The sequence below is a fragment of the Simochromis diagramma genome, unplaced genomic scaffold (genome assembly GCF_900408965.1).
Source record: "Simochromis diagramma unplaced genomic scaffold, fSimDia1.1 OVJJ01000457.1, whole genome shotgun sequence".
In the NCBI taxonomy this organism is placed as follows: Eukaryota; Metazoa; Chordata; class Actinopteri; order Cichliformes; family Cichlidae; genus Simochromis; species Simochromis diagramma.
In genome coordinates, this window is record NW_024387277.1 from 796,632 (window position 1) to 822,658 (window position 26,027).

At 41.4% G+C, this 26,027-nt stretch overlaps 1 protein-coding gene across 2 annotated transcripts; it reads left to right on the forward strand.

Moving 5' to 3' along the window:
• The first annotated feature begins 4,099 nt into the window (after nucleotides 1-4,099).
• foxr1 (forkhead box R1) lies at nucleotides 4,100-7,610 on the forward strand. 2 transcript variants are annotated; one of them, XM_040002770.1, is made up of 7 exons: nucleotides 4,100-4,346; nucleotides 4,508-4,600; nucleotides 5,246-5,475; nucleotides 5,869-5,937; nucleotides 6,837-6,970; nucleotides 7,128-7,360; nucleotides 7,518-7,610. In XM_040002770.1, the coding sequence occupies exons 1-7, from the start codon at nucleotides 4,190-4,192 to the stop codon at nucleotides 7,544-7,546; spliced, it is 945 nt and encodes a 314-aa protein (XP_039858704.1). In that variant the 5' UTR covers nucleotides 4,100-4,189; the 3' UTR covers nucleotides 7,547-7,610. The 2 variants fall into 2 exon arrangements, with proteins under 2 accessions (XP_039858704.1, XP_039858706.1); XM_040002772.1 differs by having other exon boundaries at nucleotides 4,122-4,346; nucleotides 6,843-6,970.
• The last annotated feature ends 18,417 nt before the right edge of the window (nucleotides 7,611-26,027 follow it).

Genomic DNA, 26,027 nt, shown 5'->3' on the forward strand with positions numbered 1-26,027 from the left:
ATAATACAGAAAACAGAGATTGGAGAGGGGAAACTGTTCTTGAAGTATAGAGAGAGATAGAGAGAGAGAGCTAGCTGTGCATGAAGTGTGATTTTAATAGTCGTGGAAGCAAAACAGCAAAATTCATGACGACATTGATCAAATGTGAAGCGCAGTTTGCTGCTTCTTTTGCTGCTGGCTTGGTGAATTTTGGTTGGAGAGAGACAAAACCTGCAGCTCAGAATCAGCGCAAAAAGACGCAATCACAGCGCGGACCGGACACATCAGGATCGCTAAGCTCCGACAGCGTGTCCGTCTACGGCCGTCGGGTGAGAAAGCCGAGAAAGACAAAGTTGATTCTGATGCGTCGGGTCCGCTCTGTGTTTACGTCTTTGTGTGGAATCCGTGTACCTGCTCTCATTTGCTGTTTGGTTGTTGTTGAAATGGTTTTGTGAGCTTTAATCTGAGAATCTGGCGTTTCTGGCAAAACACAGTTATATTTAAAAGTCGATTCAGGATTTAATGAATTGATATCGCTTTATTCAAGCTACTCACCTCCCACTTCCACCTGCACTTTCAACTGGACCACGGCCAATCAGAGAGGTCCCGCCCCTTACTATCTCTGATTGGTTTAGTCCACGATAGGGGCAAAATGTGCGTCTGTTGTTGACCACAGGGAAGGTTGCACTTTTTTTTTTTTTTTTGCTACCCGAACAGTTGGTTGCACAGATGCAACCAAATTTTTTTTTTTAGTCGCACCACTGAAAAATTTGGTCGCATTTGCGACCAAATTGGTCGCACTCTAGAGCCCTGCTCATGGCAGTCAATATGATCAGTCAGGTCAAGAGTTTCTGGGTCTGCTTCAGCTTCATCTGCATCATTTTGTGCCCCAAACATGTGGAAGGCCTTGACAAAGTTGGATCCACTATCAGTTGTACTTCTTACAACTTTGCCTCTAATCTTGTATTGGCAATGGATATCATCAAGCGCACCAGCAAGCATGTCAAATGTGTGAGACCCTCTCAATCTTTTGCACGCTAGTGCTGCAGATCTTCTTTCTGGGGACTCTTCCTCTATCCAATGGCATGTGACTCCAAGGTAACTTTTCTGATGAGCTGACCAACAATCAGTAGTGGTAGCAACAAATTTGACTTTATCCAATGCTGCAACCAAAGTCATGTGATCAGCAGCTTCACAGATTCTGGCACAGACAGTGGGTCTGGAGATGACTTTGGCTTGAGGTTGTAATGTGGTAACCAATTCTTTGAAAGATGGCTGTTCTACCACTGCAAATGGCTGTAGACCCTCACATATGAAATTGATGACAAGCTTGTCAACAGTTGCTTGTGGAACATGTTTGTTTGCAGCTCTCAACATCAGGTCTGGTAACTTGGCTTGTGTATTTGCTGAGAGCTTGTTTGGTGTGGCTGTGGTATTTCGCTGACGAGATGTTGATGCCACGGTGATATTGTACTGCTCAATCTTCGATGGATGTTTCCTCTGTAGAGATAAATATTATCATACGTCAGGTTAATACATTACTTCATAACATCACTGTGATTAACACTAAAGGAAAACACATTTTTAAAACATCATTCAACTAGACTTGAGCTAATCTTTGATTGTTTAGCATAGTATAAAAGAGTGGTGAATTTGGTCAAATCTTGCAGATATATTGCTGTATTTATTTACAAATGTAAACCAATTTTGAACGATCATTGCAAAAAACATGAATTTCTGTATACATTCTAAGTTCTATAATCTGTGTACTATCTGTAAAAAGAGTATCGACCAATGTATCAGTATCTAAATTTTTAACTCCTTTTTATCAGTATCACCCTAAAGTTTTCAGTATTAGTCAGGTCCTAAGAATACTAAGAGAGCAAAATATGTGTATATAGCAAATCTAATTTAAGAAAAGGGATCACATACACAAAAATGCTGCCCATACAGCTAACAAATAAAAACAATCCACATTATGTTCTTTAAAAAAAATATATCATATTGGGAAACATATAACCCTACTGATTAAGAGCCATGTCACTATGATAGACCTATATCAGGCCAATGATACTGATCAACTGATCCATCAATCGGGCTCTGGTACATGTCAGCTGAGAGCTGGAAGATTAATTTGAGATGCAGCTCAGCACTGTGTTCAAGTTTGTTTGTTTTTTGTTTTTTTTATAGGCCAGCTGATTGTAGGCCTGTGAGTTTTAAATGACTACAAATTTAATTTATTGTAATGATGGTGGTTATCCAAATAATAAGCTAAAACATTCCTACGAATTGTAGCTCAATTATGCATGCACACACGCACATTAGCTAGCTCCGTCTTATTTTAATATCAGGCTAACCAATGGCGGTGACAATATCTTAGCCAAACTAGTAACCTTAACACACATGAAAAATAAGAAAGCAATATCATACACGTATAGTTGTAAAACCTCTTACCTCAATGTGGGTTTTTTTTAAGATTAGACGCTGAAGTCTTGTAAGCTGAAATGACTGTAGAGGTCAAACAAAGTTTGCACTGCATCTGGACGCTGTCTCCTTTTCTTCCTCTGTACATGAAAAATTCCTCCAGGTATGGCCAAACAAAGTTTGCACTGCATCTGGACGCTGTCTCCTTTTCTTCCTCTGTACATGAAAAATTCCTCCAGGTATGGCCACGGGCACGCCTCCTCCGTCTTTTCTACGTCGTTTTCATGGTTGACAGTGTTGTCCTCTGTCTCCATTTTGGCTTCTTTGTCTCCAAATCTTCCGTCTATAAAGTAGTTTGTACTCCACCATTTAGCACCTCTAGACACCTGTGCCTGCTGCTGCAGCAGAGTTTATTCTTTGCTTATGTCTTAAATTGGCGCGGTTGCGATTGCACGGCCTTATTGGCTGCAAAAATGCAGACGAAAGGTTTGAATATTAATTCAAATTGTGGGCGTACTCAGTAGCGACTTTTGATTTTATAAGTTGCGAAGTAGATTACATGGTGTAAGTTTTACTCAAGTATGAGTAAAATTACACACTTGAAAAATTACTCATAAAATTACAAGTACCCAAAAAATCTACTTAATTACAGTAACGTGAGTATTTGTAATTCATTACTTTCACTCCTGGTGTGTATATATACAAGCTGGGCCATTTGACGGTATGGAATAGGTTCAATTGTTTTTGTGCTTATTTACTACGGTGATAGCTCTGGGAAAGAAGCTATCCCTGAATCTGTTTGTCCTGGTTTTATGTGACCTGTACCGTCGGCCTGACGGTAATAGTTCAAACAGTTGGTTGCTGGGGTGAGAGTGGTCCTTGATGATATTGCCAGCTCTGCTGAGGTACCGAGAGTTTGCAGTGACCTCCAGGCTGGGCAGAGAGCAGCCAGTGATCTTCTGGGCTGTGTTGATGACCCTCTGCAGTACTTTCCTGTCTGCAGCTGAGCACCCTGCATACCATGTTGTTATGCCGTACGTTAGGATGCTCTCTATGGTGGCTCTGTAAAATGTCACCAGCAGCCTCTCCTCCAGGTTGTTCCTCCTGAGCACTCTCAGAAAGTGGAGACGCTGCTGGGCCTTTTTAACCACCGCTGTAGTATTTGCAGTCCAGGAGAGGTCATCAGATATCTGCACGCCCAGAAACCTCATGGAGTGTTATATGGCAACACTGTAATAAAATGGGAATGGATGGTGATATTAAAGTCCTGTTTGTGGCACATTAGTATATGTGAGGCGACAAACTCCTCAAGATGGGTGGTGACCATGGTGGCCATTTAGAAGTCGGCCATCTGGATACAACTTTTGTTTTTTCAATAGGAAGAGGGCCATGTGACACATCAAACTTATTGGTAATGTCACAAGAAAAACAATGGTGTGCTTGGTTTCAAAGTAACTTTATTCTTTCATGTATATGTGTGTGTGTATGTGTATATATATATATATATATATATGTACATACATACACGTGTGTGTGTATGTATATGTATATGTATAATATAGGTGATGCTGTTTAAACTGATTCAGATTGAGAATCTTGTTTTTGGAAGGTGTTATTTACTTTGACTTTTTACACCTGAATTGAAATTTCTGCTTACTATAGACCTAAATGTGTCCAATCGTCACAGGCCGCATCCTGTCAGGATTAATTGTGTCCAATTAGGCTGTTTAGCTCCAGCTGTTGTATAGACAGTCTGCAGGTCCCCACATTTAAGAGCTTCTGTTGCATGGAGAGGAACCAAACCACTGAAATGCATTCAGTTATGACCTTACAGCTTAAAACCAAAGCACAACTCTTTGACCTGCATTGCTCTGTTGGTCTGACTGACTGGGATATGGACAAGGAGCTGAAACTGGCTACAACCACTGACCAGTTATATCATGGTGATGGATTTTTTTTTTTCTTCAGTAGTGTTTGCTCTTTATTCATGTCATATGGATGAGCAGTTTTGACTCACTATTTCAGAAGGAATTAAATCTGAAGATCAGACGGTGTGTATTTTGTCATTGTCTGTGTGTTAGTGTGTTTTGTGTGTCTCTGACAGATGACAAAGTGAGTGATCAGTATGTGGTCCAGAGGCCTTCTGTAAGAACCTCGAAAAGGAAAGATGAATTTATTTGGTACGATAAAACATCAGGTGAGCTGCATTGAGTCCCACCCCATAACTCAGCACTGAATGACTCCTTACAATCACTGTGTTTCTTAGTTTGCCTTTGTAAATGTGGTTTGTGTAGTGTTTGAATGAAATGACAAACAGTCAGTTTAGGACACACGTTGGGCTGCTTTACACACTGAAGTGTGTGATTTGATTGAAATCCTTTTATTTATTTTCTACCTAAAAGCACGTTTCTTCTATGTATTTCTTCTAATACACAAGGATACAGTTCTGTTACCGTACTGAAATTATTTGTGCTTTGTGTTTGCCACTACAGTGCTGTATGTGTGTGCTTGAGTGTTGCATGCTCAGCCTTGGTAGCCTACCAGTATGCATTTACATCCTTCCTTTTATCGGGCCAGTGCACAGTGACGGACAAACACAGCAGATGCCTGCTTGTCAAAACTTTGCTCCACCACTCTGCTTTCCAATTTTATTTTATTTATAGTGTGTGTGTACTGTGAAAGGAGGGAAACTGTTACAAAGAATGTGGTTTTTAATGTCTTATCTGGAAAACGAGCATCCACATGACACTCTTGCCTCTGATTTTTATGCTTCTGGCTTCATGTGTTGGAGAAATTATTCTTAAGTGATCACTGTAGCAAACTGAATATTTCTGTGCATCAGATACTTTTGTGAAACCAAACCTGTGGCTGCTGGTGAATCCCAGCATTGCCTGCCCGATCCAGTACAATGAGATTAATGCTGACGTGGGGCCTGTGTGTGAACCTGCTGAGGAAAGCCAAACTAGGCTCCTGGAGACCCAATGTCCACTGACAGCAGAGCTCCAGGTGTTTTCCTGCCATGATGGTCCTCTCCAGGGGGAGCTGGTGCAATCAGTTTCTTCTGAGTACACGGTACACACTAACCGCTCACAGCCACTCTATTATGCATCACCTGTTTCTGTTTGCAGCGGCAACCTTACTTTGTTAGAGTGCTGAGTGTTTGTGCAGAGTCTCAATGAACACGTCATTTATTTTCTGGATTTGACATGTAAGCGTAGGATTAAACATTTGTGTTCATGGGCTATCCCAAGGCATTAAAGACCAAATGCATTACCATTGACCAATAAACATGGGTCACAGGCACAGTCTTTCATTATTTGGTGTAACTAATCAAAAAGTGATTTCAGTCTCCACATCTTTTACATCTATTTAAATACACATTTAGAACATTGGATTTAAAAATCCTGTAATGATTGAAACAACCTGTATCTGTTAACTGTCAATCTGACCATCACTGATGATTAGGTCAAGAATGATGTCAACTCCTCTCAACCCGTCAAGAGCAGACGTAAGGCGAGGACCATAAAGCCCAGGGTGAGAACAATATCTTAGACCTGAACCAGTTTCCTTCAGTGGGATGCAGGCAGCTCATTACTCGCCGTTTTTGAAGTCTTGAGAACCCCTTTTTCCTCAGACAGGCTTTTGTCCAAATGAATTAAAATGAGAACATTTTCAATTAAAGCTACAGTGTTTTGGAGGAATTTAATGAATTAAAACAAATTAGGATTTGGTGTAAAATGTAATTTAACTGAGACGAGGTCAATGACGTGGCTGTGTATAAATGGGCATTTTTTTGGAGAGACAGTTTCCTTAGTCCCAATAAAACTGCATCTACATATTCTGGAATAATTGGGCAAATGCCCTAGGCTCTCAGTGTTTCTCTTTATTGTCATTATTCTAGTTGCTCCTTTCTTTAGTGCTTAACTACTCCCAGTTTTTGTGCGTGTTCAAATTTTAAACGTGTGTGTGTGTGTGTGTCTTTAGTCTTGTAATCATGAAGCTTTAAATGCATGTTTTGGTTTTTTTGGCTGGTCGTGATCTTTATGCTCTAACTGCATTTAAAAACTGTTATGATTCTGTTATAGGAGGAATTTTGAGTGAAGAAAAGCTAAAACAAAATTAATTGCTGCGTGCAAAAAATGCATTTCAGTGTTTGCTATCACACACACACACACAACAGCCCCTCTCGCTCATTTTTTGCATTTGCGCTTGCTCGCAATGTGTTGCTTGCGCTCTCAACATTTCTGCCCGTCCGTGTTCAACTTTTTCTGTACACTGTTATATTTGTGCCACAAAACAAGCCAATCACAGACTTGGATGCAAAAAAAAATGTGATTGGCTGTTTTGGTCTCCAATCAGCTCGGTCGGTGTGTGTGTGTGTGTGTGTGTGTGTGTGTGTGTGGTGGGGTTTTTTTTTTTTTTTTTTTTTTTTTTTTCAGGACAATAAGCCTCTTAAACCAGGCTGCTGGCCCCGTCCACCAGTGAATTACTGCATCCTCATTGCCTTGGCGCTCAAGAGCAGCCATACAGGGAGCTTCAAAGTCCAGCAGATTTACAATTTCACCAGGTTAGGATTTGATTGTCTAATTGCATGCTAAATGAAACACCTGATCAGGCATGATTAAGTCTTTCAAAACATCAGATGGGTCCCTTTTCATTTAAGTTATGTTTGAACTGGATAAAAACTGCTGCACTATCTGATGTGACTCTCTGCCTGTTCCCAGAGAACACTTCCCATTTTTTCAGACAGCTCCAGACGGCTGGAAGAACACTATCCGACACAACTTGTGCTTCAACAGCAGTTTCCGCAAAACTTGCAACCAGCTGTGCAGAGATGGCAAGAGGAAGTCATGTTTTTGGCACCTTACTTTAGATGGCCAGCGGCGCCTTAAGGATGAGATCAACATGCTGACAGGAGAATCTTTAAAGCAGCTGGAGAAGAGCATGTCCCACCCAGGTAAATGGAAGGCAATCTTAATGTGAGGAAAGCTCATAGCTCCAGTTTACTGTCAGAACTGGTAAGATAATGGCAAGGAATTCAGTTTAGTACCACATATGTAAAGAAATGGCTTTGGAATAAAACTTTGAGTGTAACTGCTTTCTTTTTGTTTCAGATATAATTCGGAGCTTATTTCCTATGTGATTTCAGTTAAAGGGGGAAATGTGCATTAAACAGTAGCATAATAAAGCGTGGTGTAAAAGAGCCATCTGATGCAGTGTTCATTAGTCCAAATGTATTAATCTGTCTTCTTAAAAACCAAATTCAAGGTTTGAAAAGTGCTTGAATTTCAGATGCGGTGCTTGAAAGTGTAACTGTAGTTCATTCACCACAAATAACTATCTGAATAGTTTTCTTATCAGATATAAAAATTGAGTCGCAAAATTTCCCCGCCTGGGCTGCATTGCGCCTCTGTTTCAACGTGTGACCCCCGCCCCTCCCTCGGACAGTCGGGATGAGTGCGCTAACATACCTGTAGGTTGCTGTTTTAATGAGTGTTTGATGGAAAAAGACAGTTGCATGATAGGGGAGTCCTAGTAAATTTTCCAGTACGTGTATGTTACACATGCTGCCTTTTTTTTTTTTTTTTTTTTTTTTTTTTTTTTTTTTTTTTTTTGTAATTATCATTATTGGGTCAAACGTGTGGACTTCAAACTATACACCAGTTTTTAAATTGTGTTGATAGGACACTTAAAACCGATTTTTGTTTTTAATAAAACAGTGGCGTTTACTCCGGTGTTCTGGGAATCCATCCTACCTGGCAAACCGTCCTACCTGTTGTTTCTGCGCAACACAAAATTCAGTGGCAAATTGTCCTACCTTTGAATATTGGCTAGAAAAATACTCTGACCGGTAAAATTAACTGCCAAACCAACCTACCTTTGAATGTCACCTACAAGCATACTTAAACTGCTTAAAATTGTGGCAAATCATCCTACTTTTGTTAATAACAGCTACACACACTCTGACAGGTAAAATTAAGTGCCAAACCATGTTACCTTTGTGAATGTTACCTACACACATACTTCAACGGGCAAAATGAAGTGGCAAACCGTCATACCTACTTAAATTGGTGCTGGACTTCCTCTGTGACAGCAGAAATGTGCATAAACTACTTACGGTAAGACGTTTTGCCAAAGTAGGATGGTTTGTCAGAACACCTGGAAGAGGAAAAAAAACTGTTTTCTAAGGAGAGCGCTAGCAAACACGCTTTGCTTGAGAGTGAAAAAAAGAAACACTTAATTCCTATTGGTGGAAAAATGTACCATGTCGACCAATCACAAAATGATATGGCAACATGTGGCGCTTTCTCCCCCCCTTCCTCAATAGTTTCGTCACGTTCACTGTCTAAGTACGGTGGCCCCTAGAGACGGAGCACAACGGGCGTGCCCCGGAGCACAACGGGCGTGCCCCGGAGCACAACGGGCGTGCCCCGGAGCACAACGGGCGTGCCGCCTTAAAGGCTGCATTTTAAAGCAGATTACGTCACAGCGACATGACAAACTGTCCCAATTCAAAGGCTGCTCGAAATGCGGCCCTCAAATGCATCCTTAATTTCCCTGAATTTTAAGGATGGGTCGGTGTAGCCTTCATGGCCCAACATATCCCAGACTTCATAGCAGGGCGGTGGTGTGGATAATTTTGCCAAGAAGGAGGAGAGAGAGGGGGGGGAAAAAAATGGCGGAAGCGGACGAAGAGTAAACTTTCAGAAGTAAGTACTGAATATTATGTCACTTATGCGCAACTGTTTTTATAATGAAGAACATTAAAACATGACTGTTGGCCACATGTCAGCAGAGTTATGTGACATTAGTGATGTGTACAACTAACTTGGTTTTAAAGCCTTTACTTTTAAATATACGCCGTTCAATAGTCGACCTTAATCTTACAGAGAATGTGATGATTTTATGGATAATTAAAGTCAGTCATATATCCACAAACACAACAAGCTGAAAGTCAGTGAATGCTGCTCGGTGTGCAGTCCTGAATATCACGGCACAAGCAGGATTCACTGCACTGTTAATGTTATATTGCTGCCTCTGTTCGGTGGTGTCGAGCCAAACTGACTTTAACGTGTGTTTGAACGAGCTGACGGTTCACTCGTTAAGCTGAAAGAAAGATGCTTTAATCACAGGAGTCACACATGTGTCCACTGTACCATCTGGGAACTCTTCTTGTTTAGCACTCATAATAACACAAACACTAAATCCTGCTTCTCTTGTGCTGTTTTGTAGCAGTGTGCACACCTGAGACTGTCACCTGTCTGTCTGTCCTGCACTCTCTCTCTCTTTTTCTTTCTCTCTGATTGTGTAATAAAAGTATGAACATGTATTTATAAGTTACGCTTGTGTTTGAATCCTGCAGCTTATCACACATTTGATTTCCATGTGTGTCCAGAGTGAGGACAGACTGAGGGACCCACTGCTGCACATCATCTGTGAGGCTTTGCACCCCTGATGATCCACCAGGACAAACTCAGTAGTGTGTGAGGAGGAGCCAGCAGCAGCTGACAGATGGAGAGAATAGACAGACAGTTCCCTGTTTGTGAAGGACTGCTAGAAAAGTTTAAAATAACTAATTGTCTGTCCTGAATCAGTCTTATTAGGTAATGTTCAAATAATTTGATCATTTCAGTGTGAGAGAAAGTACTCGGGGCCTTCAAGTTACACACTATGAAAGGCAGCAACAAGTTTAATATTCAGAAACCTAAAGTATGTATCAGCAGCAGAATGGAGCTAAAAATAAATGTTTGTTTCAGTTCTATGAAGCTTTGAGTATTTTGGATTAGTAGCACTGCTGTGTTTGTTGCATCATATTGCTGTAATTATATGCTTTATATATTCTGACCCATTTAGCAGAAGTGAGCCTGTTTAAGGCTCTGATATCTATTCGGTATGACTTTAAAGCAGTTATGATATGGTCTGATTTTCTCACCCAATAAAGGAATATTCAATACATGAGTCTTCATTTTTATCAGAAACGATTATCACAGCTTGTACATTTTCTTTTTATAAATATATGTAAGCAATGAGCCAAATTTAGTAATGCCAGCATACTAAAGGAACAACATTTGTCTCTTATATATGATACACCTATATATGCACTGTCAATATACATTTTGAACCAGCTGCAGACGTCAGAGTAACAACTGACTGACCCCCACATAAAGTACGTTACAGTAGTCCACAGGGGAAGAAATAAAAGCATGGATCACGGTTTCAAAGTGCTGCCTAGAAAGAAAAGATTTCACTCTTGCCAGTCGCCTTAAATGATAAAAACTGGACTGGTCCAACTTAAAACCAAGGGCAGTAACAACAGGTTTAAAATAAACTTCCAGGGGTTCCAAATCAAAAGAAGAGGACTCACAGGGGCCACTGGGTCCAAACACCAGCAAATCTGTTTTCTTTTCATTCAAATTTAAAGTTTAGAGCCAACCAAGCTTTAACGTAATCTAGGCATGTCAAGAGAGGTTTTATTCAGATGCCATCCTTCTGCTTCAGTGGCAAATAAATTTGGCAGTCATTCCTATATACTTGTCTTTGAGTGAAGATTTAAGGTGAAAAGACATGTAAATAACTGCAACTTGAATCTGTACTGAGGCTCAGTATTTGACACAGAGTTCATGTTCACTGCTGTAATAGCTAATAATGACTATAAATATAATATTGGCCATATTATATTTACATTACTAAAGTGATACTTTAGTCTCATGGACAACATTAGCTAATTGTTATTTACTAGCTAATCTTAAATGACTGTTTAGTACAGAAATGAAGCCCAACAATCATATTTTACTGTCCTGTGGTCTCAGCCTCAGATACTTATCAAATCACACAAAGCTCTTGTAGAAACAAACAGATGAACAAAATATGTTCTCCTTAATTTCTGTCAAACAAAGTTGTATGACACGTTTCCAGCGGTTAGTATCATGGTTGCTAGGCAACCTGGGAAGCACAACGGAGACTAGACCGTCCCATACAGCCCATGTGTTTGCAACAAACTTGCCGTTTATTTTGCAAATTGAGCTCAACACTGCCCCGTAGCGTCCTGGAGCACTTCCGTTGTGATTTGGAGTTTGCATGTGTTTTGGAGTTTGCATGTGTTTTGGATTTTGTACGTGTTTTGGAGTTTGCATGTGTTTTGGAGTTTGTACATGCTTTGTCTCTAGGGGCCACCGTATCTAAGGACAGCGTTAGCAAGCACTCTCTGCTTACGACCAAAAATAAAAACATGGGAAGTTTTAGGAGTGACAGCGAGAGAGAAAGAGAGAGAGAGCAGAAAAAGAGAGAGTGAGTTTTGAGGCAAGTTTATTTATATAGCACAATTCAACAACAAGGTGATTCAAAGTGCTTTACAGAGACATTAAAAAACAAAAACAAATAAAAAGAATGATTTAAAATTGATTAAAAAAACAGTAGGTAAAATCAGAACAGTAGATAAAATCAGTAGTTAAAATGTAAATTTTGAAATTTAAGCTTAAAAGTGTGGATTTGGTGTTTTATTCAAATGCAGCTGAGAACAGGTGAGTCTTCAACCTGGATTTAAATAAACTGAGTGTTTCAGCTGATCTGAGGCTTTCTGGGAGTTTGTTCCAGATATATGGAGCATAAAAGCTGAATGCAGCTTCTCCGTGTCTGGTTCTGACTCTGGGAACTGATAAAAAACCGGATCCAGACGACCTGAGAGATCTGGAAGGTTCATACTGGGTCAGGAGGTCACTGATGTATTTTGGTCCTAAACCATTCAGAGCTTTATACAGCATCAGAACTTTAAAGTCTATCCTCTGACGGACAGGCAGCCAGTGTAAAGACCTCAGAGCTGGACTGATGTGGTCCAATGTTTTGGTCTTAGTGAGGACTCGAGCAGCAGAGTTCTGAATGAGCTGTAGTTGTCTGACTGATTTTTCTTTTTTTTGTTGGTAGACCTGTAAAGATGCTTTTACAGTAGTCAAGCCTACTAAAGATGAATGCATGGACTAGTTTTTCCAGTTCCCGTTGAGACATCAGATCTTTTATCCTTGAAATATTCTTGAGGTTATAGTAAGCTGACTTTGTTATTGTCTTAATGTGTTTTTCTAAGTTTAGGTCTGCATCCATCACTACACCCAAATTTCTCACCTGGTTTGTGGTTTTTAGGTGTATAGATTGAAGTTCTCTGGTGACCTGTAATTGTTTTTCTTTGGCACCAAAGACTTCAGTTTGTTTTTGTTTAGCTGGAGAAAATTGTGGCACAACCAGTCATTAATTTCTTCAATGCAATTACCAAGAGCCTGTACAGGGCCTCAGTCTCCTGGTGACATCGTGATATATATTTGTGTGTCATCTGCATAGCTGTGAAAGTTTATTTTGTTGTTCTTTATAATCTGTGCCAGTGGGAGCATGTAAATGTTAAACAGAAGGGGTCCCAAGATGGAACCTTGGGGAACTCCACATGTGATACTTGTCTGCTCAGATGTGAAGTTACCCATTGATACAAAGTATTTCCTGTTTTCTAAGTATGTTTTGAACCAGTTTAGTACAGTTCCTGAAAGACCTGCCCAGTTCTCCAGTCATTTGAGTAATATGTTGTGGTCAACTGTATCAAATGCTGCACTGAGATCCAGTAAAACTAAGACTGTGAGAGATTGTGACGTTTAGCGTGTTTGGAGTGTGTAGTTAATGTGTTGTGTGTCAGAACAATGAGGCGACTGCTGGCTCCAGGTAGGAACAGGAGTGATACACCTGCTGCTGTCAGACCTGCAGGTATCAGGCTGTGATGTTCTCCTTTATAAAATGGTAAATGGCCTGTATTTGTACAGCGCTTTTCTAGTCCCTAAGGACCCCAAAGCACTTTACACATCCAGTCATCCACCCATTCACACACACATTCACACACTGGTGATGGCAGCTACATCGTAGCCACAGCCACCCTGGGGCGCACTGACAGAGGCGAGGCTGCCGGACACTGGCGCCACCGGGCCCTCTGACCACCACCAGTAGGCAACGGGTGAAGTGTCTTGCCCAAGGACACAACGACCGAGACTGTCCAAGCCGGGGCTCGAACCGGCAACCTTCCAATTACAAGGCGAACTCCCAACTCTTGAGCCACGATCGCCCCTTTATAGTGGACAGAAATAATTTTTTTGGAGTGGCACAAATAATTTGTGTGGCTTATTGAATGCAGAACAGCTGATTGTTCTGTAAATAGTTTGAAATGGTTATAAAAAAGGGTAAAAGGTAAATGGATGCAAATAACGTTGTTGTTTACAAAACTTGTGCATAGGATTTTAAAATTGACAATTTATATTTGCATTTAAAGTTATGAAATATGATTTAATAAATGTTTGTGGTTGTTATAGTAAAAAATATAACACTTCCTACTCAGATTTTTTTTTGTCTGACTTTAGATAATTTGTGTTAGTACAGTATATCAAAATGAAAACATAACTGTAAATTCAAACACATGAGGTTGTGCTGAAAAGGATGATACCAAACAAGGCAAAGTAAATAGTTTTTAAAGGTAAAATGTGGAGGGAAAATCAAAAGTAGTTAAAAATGGCCGATTATACCCTGGACCCCAGAGGGTTAAACTTTTTTTTTTTTTTTAAAGTAACGCAACAGTTAGAATATTGTAACTCAGTTACTAACTCTATTAGTAAGAAGTAACTAGTAACTATAATTAATTACTTTTTCCAAAGTAACTTGCCCAACACTGGCTCTCAGTCAGTGCATATCTACATGTTTCTGCTAGTTTGATGTTGGCGGCTCATCGGCCAGCAGCAGGTATTTCTTTGTAAACACTGGAGAATCCCACTCTGCAAAAAAGACAACATGATGCATCAGAGCAGGTAGGTGCACCAACTATGCACTATGACTGTTACTTAACTAGAGGTATAATTCTCTTCTAGATGAATATGAATATGAAGCACAGCCAAAGTGGCTTAATGCTCTCTGTACAACAGAATTTGTCTGACAGTGAAGAGCATCTTGTCTGGAACCTTCATTCTCCTCCTCATCAGCACGACTGTGTCTGGACTGGGATCAGTGGTGTCAAGGCATTACTGGTACATCCTCAATCATTGCACTTGGCAGGAGGCCCAGAGCTACTGTAGAGGGTAGGTTTTCATTTATTTAAATCTCTTGGCTCTTGACGAAGCCGGTCGCACTTTTCTCCTCTCCCTTTCCCTTATCTTCCCTGCTTCTTGTGTCCTTGTCTAATCATGTCTACTTTCTACTCTTGCCCTGGAACACTCTCTCATAGTCTGTTCTCTAAAACCTAAAAGAGGAATTATGGATTTGATCAACTGGTCCCTGAATGCAATTGACACCCTCTTCTCAACGAGAAGCCTGGGCTCGGGTGAGCCTGAGTGTCCTGAGTGTTTTAAAAAAAAGCGGAATTGGCTGATCAAAACTCCACAAGGCTGCCCGCTGGGATTGAAGCGATGGGACGGGTCGGGACTTTCCAAAATGGACTCATTGAATGCAGCACGAATAAGATCTTGGAGAAGCTTGAGGCTGCTGTGAGCACTCAGACTAAGACCTCTGAGCGAAAATTGGATAACATCTTGGAGAAGCTCACGGCGGTTGTGAGTTCTCAGAAATTGCTCTTTGAGCGCAGGATTGATAACATCTTGGAGAAGCTCATGGCTCTCCAATGAGAGATCGAGAGACCAGTGTCAGACTGCTAGAACGGCTTTGAAATTCACATGAGTTGTTCGCACTAAAGGAAAAACCACCATCATTTCATGCGGATACCATTTCGGCGCCAGCTGTGGTCTCAAGGCTGGAGCTGAACAAAACAAATTCTCACCCTGATAACAGACGGTATTTAGACTGTTCCTCCCCCTACGCAAGGCCACCTGGGTCGGCTGGAACACTGTTTACTTAGCCTGGCAGGGCGAAGGACACTCTCTCAGCTAAACTCAGGACACACACACGCATACACACTCATCCCCCCTCCCTTTCCAAACGCCTTCGATGCTTGTTCCCTCCCGGGGCAGATGGCGGGTTGACTGGACCAGCGCAGACATGCTGCAGGACTGCATGCACTGTCTACACCGGCTCTCTCCTACCCTTACCCACCCCTGTTGCCTGTCTTGGGTTTCTGTGGTGTATTGACAGGCATGTGCTTTTTATGTCAGGGTCTTTTTTCATTCAGACTGAGCTCCTAATGGGAGAACAGTTTGATTCTCCCATTAGGAGCTCAGTCTGAATGGTTTTTTTTTCCTATTTCCTACCTCTCTGACATGTATCCCCAATGTGTTGTTTGTGTAAAGTTTGGTCAGAAGGTTCCTTTGTAAGTGAGCATGCGCCATTAGCGTGCTGCCTGCTGTAACCGATAATTTCCTTCAGGATTAATAAAGTATTTTGATTCTGATAGTCCTACTTTCTGAAGCTCTTAAGTCAACATGACACGTTGTGATTTGGTTATTCCAGGGCTCTAGACTAACTTTTTCCCATGGGCGTACCGGTACGCCTAACTTTAAAAAGTTAGGCGTACCGGCACAAAAGTTAGGCGCACACAAATTTTATAATAATTTATATAATATAATGTGTTTTTCTGGATACACTGTGCTTTTTCAGCATTCAAAGATTGATGACACCGTGTCAGAGCACTGGCTATGAATTTCAGAAGGATCAGGCCTTAACTTAACAGAAAAGTTAACAATAGTTCTTTTCCTATTACAGCTACATCCACTTCTGTCGTGCCTAGGCTGCTCACTAGGGCTGGGTATCATCACTGATTTCTATAATCCATTCGATTCTGGTTTTCAAAGTCCCGATTCGATTCAACTTAGCCTCAGACAGTCAGAAATAATATATTTCTGATCATTTATCAGTACTGACTTCATCAGAATTGTGAACATCACAGCAGATGCCTTTGTGTGAAAGTAACTGAGAATAAAACACAGAAAAACATGAAGGAGATTTTCCTGGTCTGGCTTTTTATAGCAGATAACCTTAAAAATATTCTATAATGTTCTGCATATAAAGTTTAAATTTCTTCAATATTGAACAACAGAAAAATAGGCTTTCTTGTCCGAGGTCATTTAAGTGAAAAAAAGAAAAGAAAAGAAAAAGACAGCAGCCGACAGCGCTGTAAACAACGGTAGACTGGTGGGTAATAAGCGAATGAATAATACAGAAAACAGAGATTGGAGAGGGGAAACTGTTCTTGAAGTACAGAGAGAGAGAGAGAGAGAGAGAGCTAGCTGTGCATGAAGTGTGATTTTAATAGTCGTGGAAGCAAAACAGAAAAAATTCATGACGACATTGATCAAATGTGAAGCGCAGTTTGCTGCTTCTTTTGCTGCTGGCTTGGTGAATTTTGGTTGAAGAGAGACAAAACCTGCAGCTCAGAATCAGCGCAAAAAGACGCAATCACAGCGCGGACCAGACGCATCAGAATTGCTAAGCTCCGACAGCGTGTCCGTCTACGGGCCGTCGGGTGAGAAAGCCGAGAAAGACAAAGTTGATTCTGATGCGTCGGGTCCGCTCTGTGTTTACGTCTTTGTGTGGAATCTGTGTACCTGCTCTCATTTGCTGTTTGGTTGTTGTTGAAATGGTTTTGTGAGCTTTAATCTGAGAATCTGGCGTTTCTGGCAAAACACAGTTATATTTAAAAGTCGATTCAGGATTTAATGAATTGATATCGCTTTATTCAAGCTACTCACCTCCCACTTCCACCTGCACTTTCAACTGGACCACGGCCAATCAGAGAGGTCCCGCCTCTAATTGGTTTAGTCCACGATAGGGGCATAACGTGTGTCTGTTGTTGACCACAGGGAAGGTTGCAGATTTATTTATTTATTTATTTATTTATTTTTTGCTACCCGAACAGTTGGTCGCACAGGTGCAACCAAATATTTTTTTTTAGTTGCACCACTGAAAAATTTGGCCGCATTTGCGACCAAATTGGTCGCACTCTAGAGCCCTGTATTCTGTGGGTAATTACTCTAAATTGAACCCAGTACTGTATTTCACTTCATCAGAATAAGAAGAAAGTGTACAGGAATAATGCTCAACCTTAAAGTGGAAATAAAACACTATAAACATATGAAGGCCAGTTTACACCATGTGAAGCCCTACTCTCAAAAACTTATACGGATGTAACTCTGTAGTCAGATTTAGGAACCTAGAGACAACCTAGTCCTGATAAAGGAGAACAAAACCTGGGAGGAGGAACACTGCAGAGCCCTCCGTTCACCCACCAACAGACCTAACCACTATGACTTGGTCAGCATACAGCCTGAAGACTACGATTATGTGATGAATAAGGTGTTGGAGGCCAACACTTAGGAGGTGGATTCAAATTCAGTGACTCATGAATGCAATGTTTACATGAGACTTGCTTTCATGGTTAAATTGAGAATATACAGCCAACATCTAAGCACGGAAGAATCAAATCAATCAGAATCGGTGAAGCCCATGCAGAACGCTATTTGTATGCATGGCTATATTTAACCTTATTTGCAGCTGAAAGGAGAAAGTCGGCTGAAGGCAACAGCCTTCTGGCATTTGTGACTCTTTAATAACATATGTAAAATGCTTTTTCAGCTGCAGGAGATTATTCTGTTGCCAGACTCTGAAATAATTGACAGTGAATATGTCCATACATTTTCACTAGCTGCTTCTTCCCCTAGGTGTGGACAGGCCTGCGTTTCCTGGCTGGTGAATGGCTGTGGGTGGCACAGATATGTTGTACTCTGAGCTGCTTCTCTGCCCCACAATGGTGCAGCACTGTGGAGTCTTATCCAGGAACAGCACAGGCCGGATGGAGCCGTGAGACTGTGCAGAGAGAAAATATTTTATGTGCTATAGGACTCTCGACTAAAAACAACAGCATTAGGGTGGTCACAGAAATCATTAATTTACAAAGGAAAAACTACTTGAATATTTGCATGCATACACTGGTAGTCCAGAGTTTTCATTCAGTCATCATGGGCATTACAAAATAACCAGATTCTTTCTTGTCCAACCATAAAACTTTGTCCCGAAGGCTTTTGGACCCTAGCTGTAGGCAGCTGCAAGTTTGAGTTGGCTTTGAAGCATTGACTGTAGAAAACATGGACGACGCGACCCCGCCTCCTACCATTGTGCAAAAATGAAGCCAAAATATCCCGCTTGTGGAGGCTGCCATCTTGCAAATTTGGAGCCAGAGTCTGCACAGTAGTGACTTGAGGTGGAGCGACTGTGTAACGCTCCCGCCCACACACCCGCTGGACGTGACCGCAAACCAGTGTTGCCAACTTAGCGACTTTGTCGCTATATTTAGCGAGTTTTCAGACCCCCTTAGCGACTTTTTTTCTAAAAAGCGACTAGCAACAAATCTGGCGACTTTTTCTGGTATTATTGGAGACTTATTTATGATGACTTTTTGACGTGAAAACGCATATCGCTCTTACTCTCAACAAGCAGCGGTGCTGCCTTGGGCACCTCACCCGTGCCAAAGCGCTCCCAGGCGGAGGATAGTCCTCCTCCAGCTGCTATCAGGGCAGGAGACATTCACACCTGTGCATCCAAACGGCAAATGAATCACGCATGAGCGAAGCCGCTGCTCCCGCACTGACTGTAACGCAGTCAGTTCTTCTTTTACTGTTATGCTGTTTTGTGGATCACAAGGTTTAAAACTACTTATAAACACACACTTTCACACACAAAGTAACTCCACCAGAGTGCTAATTTCAGGTCACTTTTGCCGGTCCAGGCCCGGATAAAGGTGCAGGGTTGGAATTGTGACATTAAAAAACAATAATTGCTAAAAGAAATTTAATTTGTAGTTCTAAATAAATTCTAACTGCATTTAGGACGTTTTTTACTCACTTTATGTCTCTTCCACAATGTTATTTCTCTCTCCAACAACATAGGTTACAATTACATTAGCATGACCAATTATGCAAATTAGGCAATGACGTCATTTGGCGACTTCTAGCGACTTTTAGGACAGCCAGTAGCGATTTTCCTTACTGAGGAGTTGGCAACACTGCCACAAACACGCCCCCCTACACTTTTTAGGTAGCCCGGCTGCTTGAGTTTTTTGCTGGTTTACCGCGACTGACGACTCGTTTAATTAAGGTAAATACAACCATGTGACTGTTATAAAAAAGACACACAGCTTATCATCTTATAGTTCTAAAATCACTCTGTTGTTAATTCATTAGTTAGATTAGCCGCTAGCATACGCACTGTGTTGGAGGCTTGTTGCTAGCTAGTTAGCGATGCTACACACCTACTACTCTTAATAGTCTTCAACACTTATGTTTTTTTTATCCATTTTTAGACAGCGATGAGATCAGCTGCACACTCTACAGAGGCCCAGAGTTACTGTTAATATCAAAAATATAATGCTGTCCTTTGAGATTTTAACATAAGACTGTGAGTGTCATGGATCTAAAACTGTTTAAATCTTCAGAGCCCTCTACAGCCTGGTAACATGGAAACTTTAAAAACAGCAGCATGTAGTGTAGTCTAATTTGTTCTTTTAATTTAATAATAGAGTCCATATTATATCAACAGCTACATTCACCCTGGAGAGAAACTAGTGAGGGAGACCATCAAGACCAAGCTGGGTTTCCTGGGTTCAGAGGTTTGGAGAAACTTCTTCCCTTTCTTTCATCACAGCTGTCCTGTGCCATAAGTTCTGTTGACCCGCTGTAAGAGGCATCATTTAAGAAACACCAGGAAGACTGAAGCTCATGGCATTGATCAAGCAGGACTCATGATCTTCACCAGCAGCTCCCTCACAGGGAAATCTTCTGCACTCCTCTATAGGCCCGCCCCAGGAGATGGATAAACCCAGCATTTCATGAACACTGTGATGGAGACCTTTGGTTTGTGTAATGTTATAAATACTCAGATACTCCCCAGAGGCTCCGGACTTTTACATAGAGATATTATATTCAGTCCTGTAGAAAGTTATATATTTAAAAATATGTGATCCTCTCTGGTTACTCTGGTATGAATAACTCTGAATCACTTTATGGTAAATAACACACTATGTGTAAAAAAACTGAAAGAATTCCAGATGACAAGTTTGTAGTTCAACATACAAGTGACGACCTTTGACCTTCATCAGGTTTTATTTAATTGTGTTATAGAAAATCTCATATGCTCTTCATGCAGCTGAGTACATCAAGTGTTTAAAACGGAAGCTGTGCAGGTCTGAGATCAGCAGCTTTGTGAAACACCAAACTGAGGTCCTGGTAATGCTGATATATAGTGACACAGTTACAATGAGTGATTAATCCTTTTGGTTTTTTGTCTTTAACTTTATCACTAAAACAGCTGCAGCTTTCACTACATCACATGTGGTACTTTAACCTTTGTACTGTTTTCATCAGTTCATTTTGCAGTTAACATGTGAACATGTTGGATGATCTGTCTGCTGTCACTCGATGAGGAATCTGAGGGCAGCTCCTGTAATCAAAAAGACAACAGAACCATCAAACTCAGATATAAATTTTATCCCTCAATATTGAAATAAAGATGATTCTTCTGTCCTCACACACTCAGGATCTGAAGTTCTTCTCTTACATTTTTTTCAGTATTACAGTACACTACAGTACTTTAATCCATAGTTCCTGATTAACGAGGAGTTACTGAAGTACAAGCTTTTAAAAAAATTGTTACTGTCTTTACAGATGTGGCAAGAGACTGAAAACATGCTGTTGTTTGCACATATTTAATATTCAGCTCTGCACAGTTGCTGACGCAGGGTGCAGCCTGTTGCTTTTACAGTATAATACTTGTAATAAAAGTACAGTAATTAGTGACTGAGCAGCCCGGGGTGTTTCTCTTGATTTCTTTAGTAAATTCATTCACCTGCACAGCTAAACGAACCCTGACAGCCGAGTGCTCATTTTAGCAAGCTAGGTCTCAGGAGCTAGCTAAGGACGGTAGTTACGGATTAGCTTACAAACACGTTTAACTTACCGAAAAAGTGCAGCGGGGCCTCGGGTCCTTCTGTCGGGTAGTCCAGTTTACTGAAGAACACCTCAGGCTGTCAGGTTAAAACACTCGGTCGTGTTTTCGTAGCATAAACGCTGGGCGTCCTCTCAGAACCTACGCTCTATCTGCTATTCCCGAACAGAGATACGCAAGTTTCTCCGTGACTGCAGCTGTCAGTCAAAGCTCTTATGATGACGTTTCACCCCAATTTAACATCACCGCGGTAGGAATCCGGTTGTTCAGTCTGACGTCACTAGCCGTGTCTGGACCTAAGCTCCGCTGCAGGTCCATATATCAAACGATCACTATGGCATTACTGAGAGTTGAAAAACTGTCTAAAGTCTTTCATCTTTAATAAAATGATCAGCGTTCTGCTCTACCAGGTGTAACAATTGAGTTTAACATCCAGGCATCCATGAAAATGGAATTTATGACATTTAACGGAGTTAGAAGTTAGCAGGGAGTTAGCTCGCTAGCTTCTATCTAAATACAATATAGCATGTCCTGACTGCGGGGTTTTGGAAACAAATTAAAACGTACAGCTCTGTTATCACTTCCAGCATAAATGAAGACAGAAAACTAAAAAACAGTGACATTTGTAGGGTTACTGAAGTTGGGCTAGCTGGTATATAATGATGTGCTACGTGACCGCTAGCGACACAGCTATGTAGCATAATATAAACAAGCTAACTTTTTTTCCACTCGATAAAAGTTAACGTGAGTGTTCTCGGTGGTCAGGAACAAAAGTAATCGCATGGCAGGATGCTGTAAAAGGACCAAACTTCAGCCAGGAGAACAACTGAGATAATCCATCCACAATATGAGGTTAGTCATTCATATACTGCTGCATGGGCTGGGCTGTACTTACATCCTAAGGTTTTAAAAACTGAGCTTAAATAAATGATTAGCGGTAATAAAAGCCGAGGGAGGTCAACAGTGATCACTGACTGTTTTAGGAGCTTTTTGAGATCAAATAGAAGAAAATACATAACATTAAACATGTTAACAACACAAAAGCCATATTAAACGCAGACTACTTTAGGCCCGGAAGTAGGATTCGTCGCGTCATCACTGAACAAACGGATTAGAATCAAACTTATGGGAAAGGAGACCCCTTGAACATCAATCAGCGTGATGAGAACTATTGAAAACAAAAGAAAGAATCTTTGGAAAGAAATTATCTAAGGAGAATTAATTTATTTTAGACTGACCCCAGTCCCATCTGCTAACATGGAGGAGGCGGGGTTTATGACCTATACTGCAGGCAGACACCAGGGGGCGATAGAGACGTTTTGGCTTCATTTTTGGGGAGCTGTCGCGTCGTCCATGTTTTCTACAGTCGTTGCTTTGAAGGTGTCCGTTTTAGAGCAAGATTTTTTTTCTCTCTCAGCTGGCGCCACTCAGCATCATTGTGGATGCTCTGGTGTCCCTGTCATGGTCTTGGATGTGACCTGGTGTTCTGTGTTTGATTTATACTTCTTGATTATTGTTAAAGAAGCTTGGAGTTTCTGTTTCTGTACTCTCTCTGTGCTTCATGTTCCCTTTGTCTCCCCAGTCAGTCATGTCTCCCTGTCTGTGTGTTCACACCGAACGCGATAGAGGCGGCCAGAGCGTCAGGTTTACATGTAAAGTCAATGGAAAAAGCGCGATGACACGCGATTGCGGGTCCCGATTTGCCTCGCTGAAACGCGCGTCAGTGTGCCGTGTCTGGCGCGTTTGGCTCGCGAATAAATCCACGCGCGTCAGTTTTTGTGTTGCATTTTGTGCATACGCGCGTTTCACGTCTACCGCTCAAGTTGGAAAAATTTGAACGCCACGACAACCAATCGGGAGCCTGGTGACGTGGCTGTGACCTAGGTTGTAGATAACCTGCTGTTAGTTTGGTATTTTGTCCTAATCCGCTTGCCGTACCTCCATGTAGGTGTGTGTATGTTTTGAGTGGTATAGGCGCCATTCCGTTATTGAATCCAAGCATGTAAGTTCTCTGCTGCTGTGCTGGTTAATAAAACCACGTTAACTGAGATTACTGCTTCATCATTATCATACTGGTGAACATACAACATGGTGTCAGAAGTGACGGAACACGTACTTCGTAGTTGACGGTATTTTTTTTTCCGTCTCAAGTCTATTTTGTGGGTGCATTTTTTGTATCCGGACTGCAGCCGACATGGCGGAAGGATTCAGGAGGCCCGACCCACTTGTTTTCGATGGTAATGTTGCTGAAAATTGGCGCATTTTTGAGCAAGAGTATGACATTTTTATAGCCTACATATTGCTCAACTTAGCAGGTCCCGAAGCTATAGAACGGGAGCGGTCTTTTGTTTACGCGCCAGAAGTGAGAGAGGCCGGCGATGGCGGACGAGTCCTCATTCCTGCAGAATCGAAGGAGGATCCTGAGTGCCTCAAAAGGAAATTCAGAGAAATGTGCAGCCCACAAACCAATGTCACGATGGAAAGACACAAGTTCAACACGCGGAATCAGAGGACTGGCGAGACTGTTGAATCCTATGTAAGTGATTTACGGATTAAAGCAAAAAGCTGCAGATTTGGTGATCTGAGTGAAGAACTAATAAGAGACAGACTAGTTTGTGGCATCAACAATGACAATTTAAGGAAAGTGCTACTGCGTCATAGTGATTTAACGCTAGCAAAAGCCATATCTGTCTGCCAGATTCATGAAATGACTGAAGAGCATAATAAAACACTTGCTTTTCCTCAACAATCTGCATCAAATGTTGATGTGCTCCAGCCCAAATTTACAAGAAAGCACAGAGGAGATAAAATGAAAATACAAGGAGACAGGTCTGAAACACAGCATGTCACTAACTGTACTAACTGTGGGGGCGCTCATGCTGCAAAAAAGAGTAAATGTCCAGCTTTTGGGCAGCAGTGTCATGCATGCAAAAAGTGGAATCATTTTAAGAAACTCTGCAGAGCTGTTCAGCCTACCCAAAACGTAGCAAGACACAGAAAGTCAGTTCATCATGTGGAACCAGACCAAGCTGATGACAGCGGAGATGACACATTCTACGTTGATGGAGATGCAATATGCAATCCATGCGACTGATGTGCATGTGGAACACAAAGAGGAAGTTTTTGTCACCGTGCAGATTAATGGGATTCCTGTTGAGATGAAAGTGGACACAGGTGCTAAATGTAATGTGCTTCCCAAGAAAACGGTTAACATTATAAGAGCAGATAAACAAATGAAAGCACACCCCAAGTCCGTTAACCTAGTAGCATTTGGAGGCAGCAAGATTCAAACCTCAGGTGTAATTAAGCTGCAGTGTTTTCTGCATGGACAGTCACATGTGCTATCATTCTTTGTTATTAATGAAGATGTTCAAATGTTCAAATGCTACTGTGTTCTCTGTTTTGGATGCTAAGAACTCTTTTTGGCAGGTGTCATTGGATCAGAAATCATCCATGCTAACCACCTTCAGCACTTGTTTTGGTCGTTACAGGTTCCTCAGAATGCCTTTTGGTCTTAACGCTGCCAGCGAGGTGTTTCAGCGAGCCATGGAGCAGATATTCGCTGGGTATCCATGTGCCATCATTGTTGATGATATACTCATCGGCAGAAGAACCATGAAAGAACATGACGACAACCTGAGAAAAGTCCTTGATCGTGCCAGAGAAGTAAACCTGCGACTAAACCCATTAAAGTGCAAATTCCGGCTGAATCAGGTCAGTTATGTCGGACACATTTTCACAAGCGAGGGGCTTAAAGCAGACCCTTCCAAAACAGCCGCAATCAAAGAGATGCCAGTTCCAACAGATGTCCAAGCCCTGCAGAGGTTCCTGGGGATGGTCAATTATCTTGGAAAATTCATTCCAAACTTCAGCCATCTGTCACTCCTCTGCGACAGCTCACACACAAGGACAGTGAGTGGATGTGGGACACACAGCATCAGACTGCGTTCGAAGCACTTAAAGAGCACATGTCTAATCCACCTGTTTGTTTGTTTTTTTTGTTTGTTTGTTGTTGTTTGTTTTTTCTTTTTGCCTGTCCCGTTTGGCTCTTTTGCCATCAGAATTGTTGTCTAAAGGCAAAGAAAGATGCCCAACGGATTTACTTTACCAAATTGACCATCCCAGCCTTGCCGTAATGGTCCATTTGATTCACCTTTTATTGTTTATTTTATTTTCACTTACTGAATACGGGACAGACTTGACTGGGGGAAAGAAGGGGAGAAAGAAAGAGGGAAAGAGAAACAGCTGAGAAGAGGGACGGGGGAGAAGGGCAAAAAACAAAAACCAACAGAATGAGCAGAAAAGAAAAAAAAAAGAAATAAAAAATGCATATATCAATCACCTGGATCACCTGCTGAGAAAGAAAAAAGAAAACAAGCAGAAGAGAACAAGAGTAATAGAATAAACAGCATCACAATGATATATGGGAATATGACAGTAAATACTAAATATTAAACATTATTGTGCAGCACATAAGATCAACAGAACAGTGTGCTTTGAGGTAGGAGCCAAAAAGGGTGTAGTTTGTGGGTGTGATCACCCGTGTGTACACCTGTGAGCATGGACGCGCTTGTTTTTTTTTTTTGTTTTTTTTAAAAGGTTCCTTCATGTAATGATCTGCTAGAGGGTGTGGGGGGGCCACAGCCCCGTCCTCCAGGGCATGAAGCAGGTATGGAGGAGATCAAAACTCCAGACATCCAGAGGCCCCCAGAACACAAGAGACCAAG

Bases quoted from the DNA above. Each gene is read 5' to 3' on its own strand.
- foxr1 (XM_040002770.1), top strand. From the start codon at position 4,190: ATGGAGAGGAACCAAACCACTGAAATGCATTCAGTTATGACCTTACAG. The intron at 4,601-5,245 runs GTGAGCTGCATT...TCTGTGCATCAG, and splicing joins TTGGTACGATAAAACATCAG to ATACTTTTGTGAAACCAAAC. The intron at 5,938-6,836 runs GTGAGAACAATA...TTTTTTTTTTTT, and splicing joins CGAGGACCATAAAGCCCAGG to TTTCAGGACAATAAGCCTCT.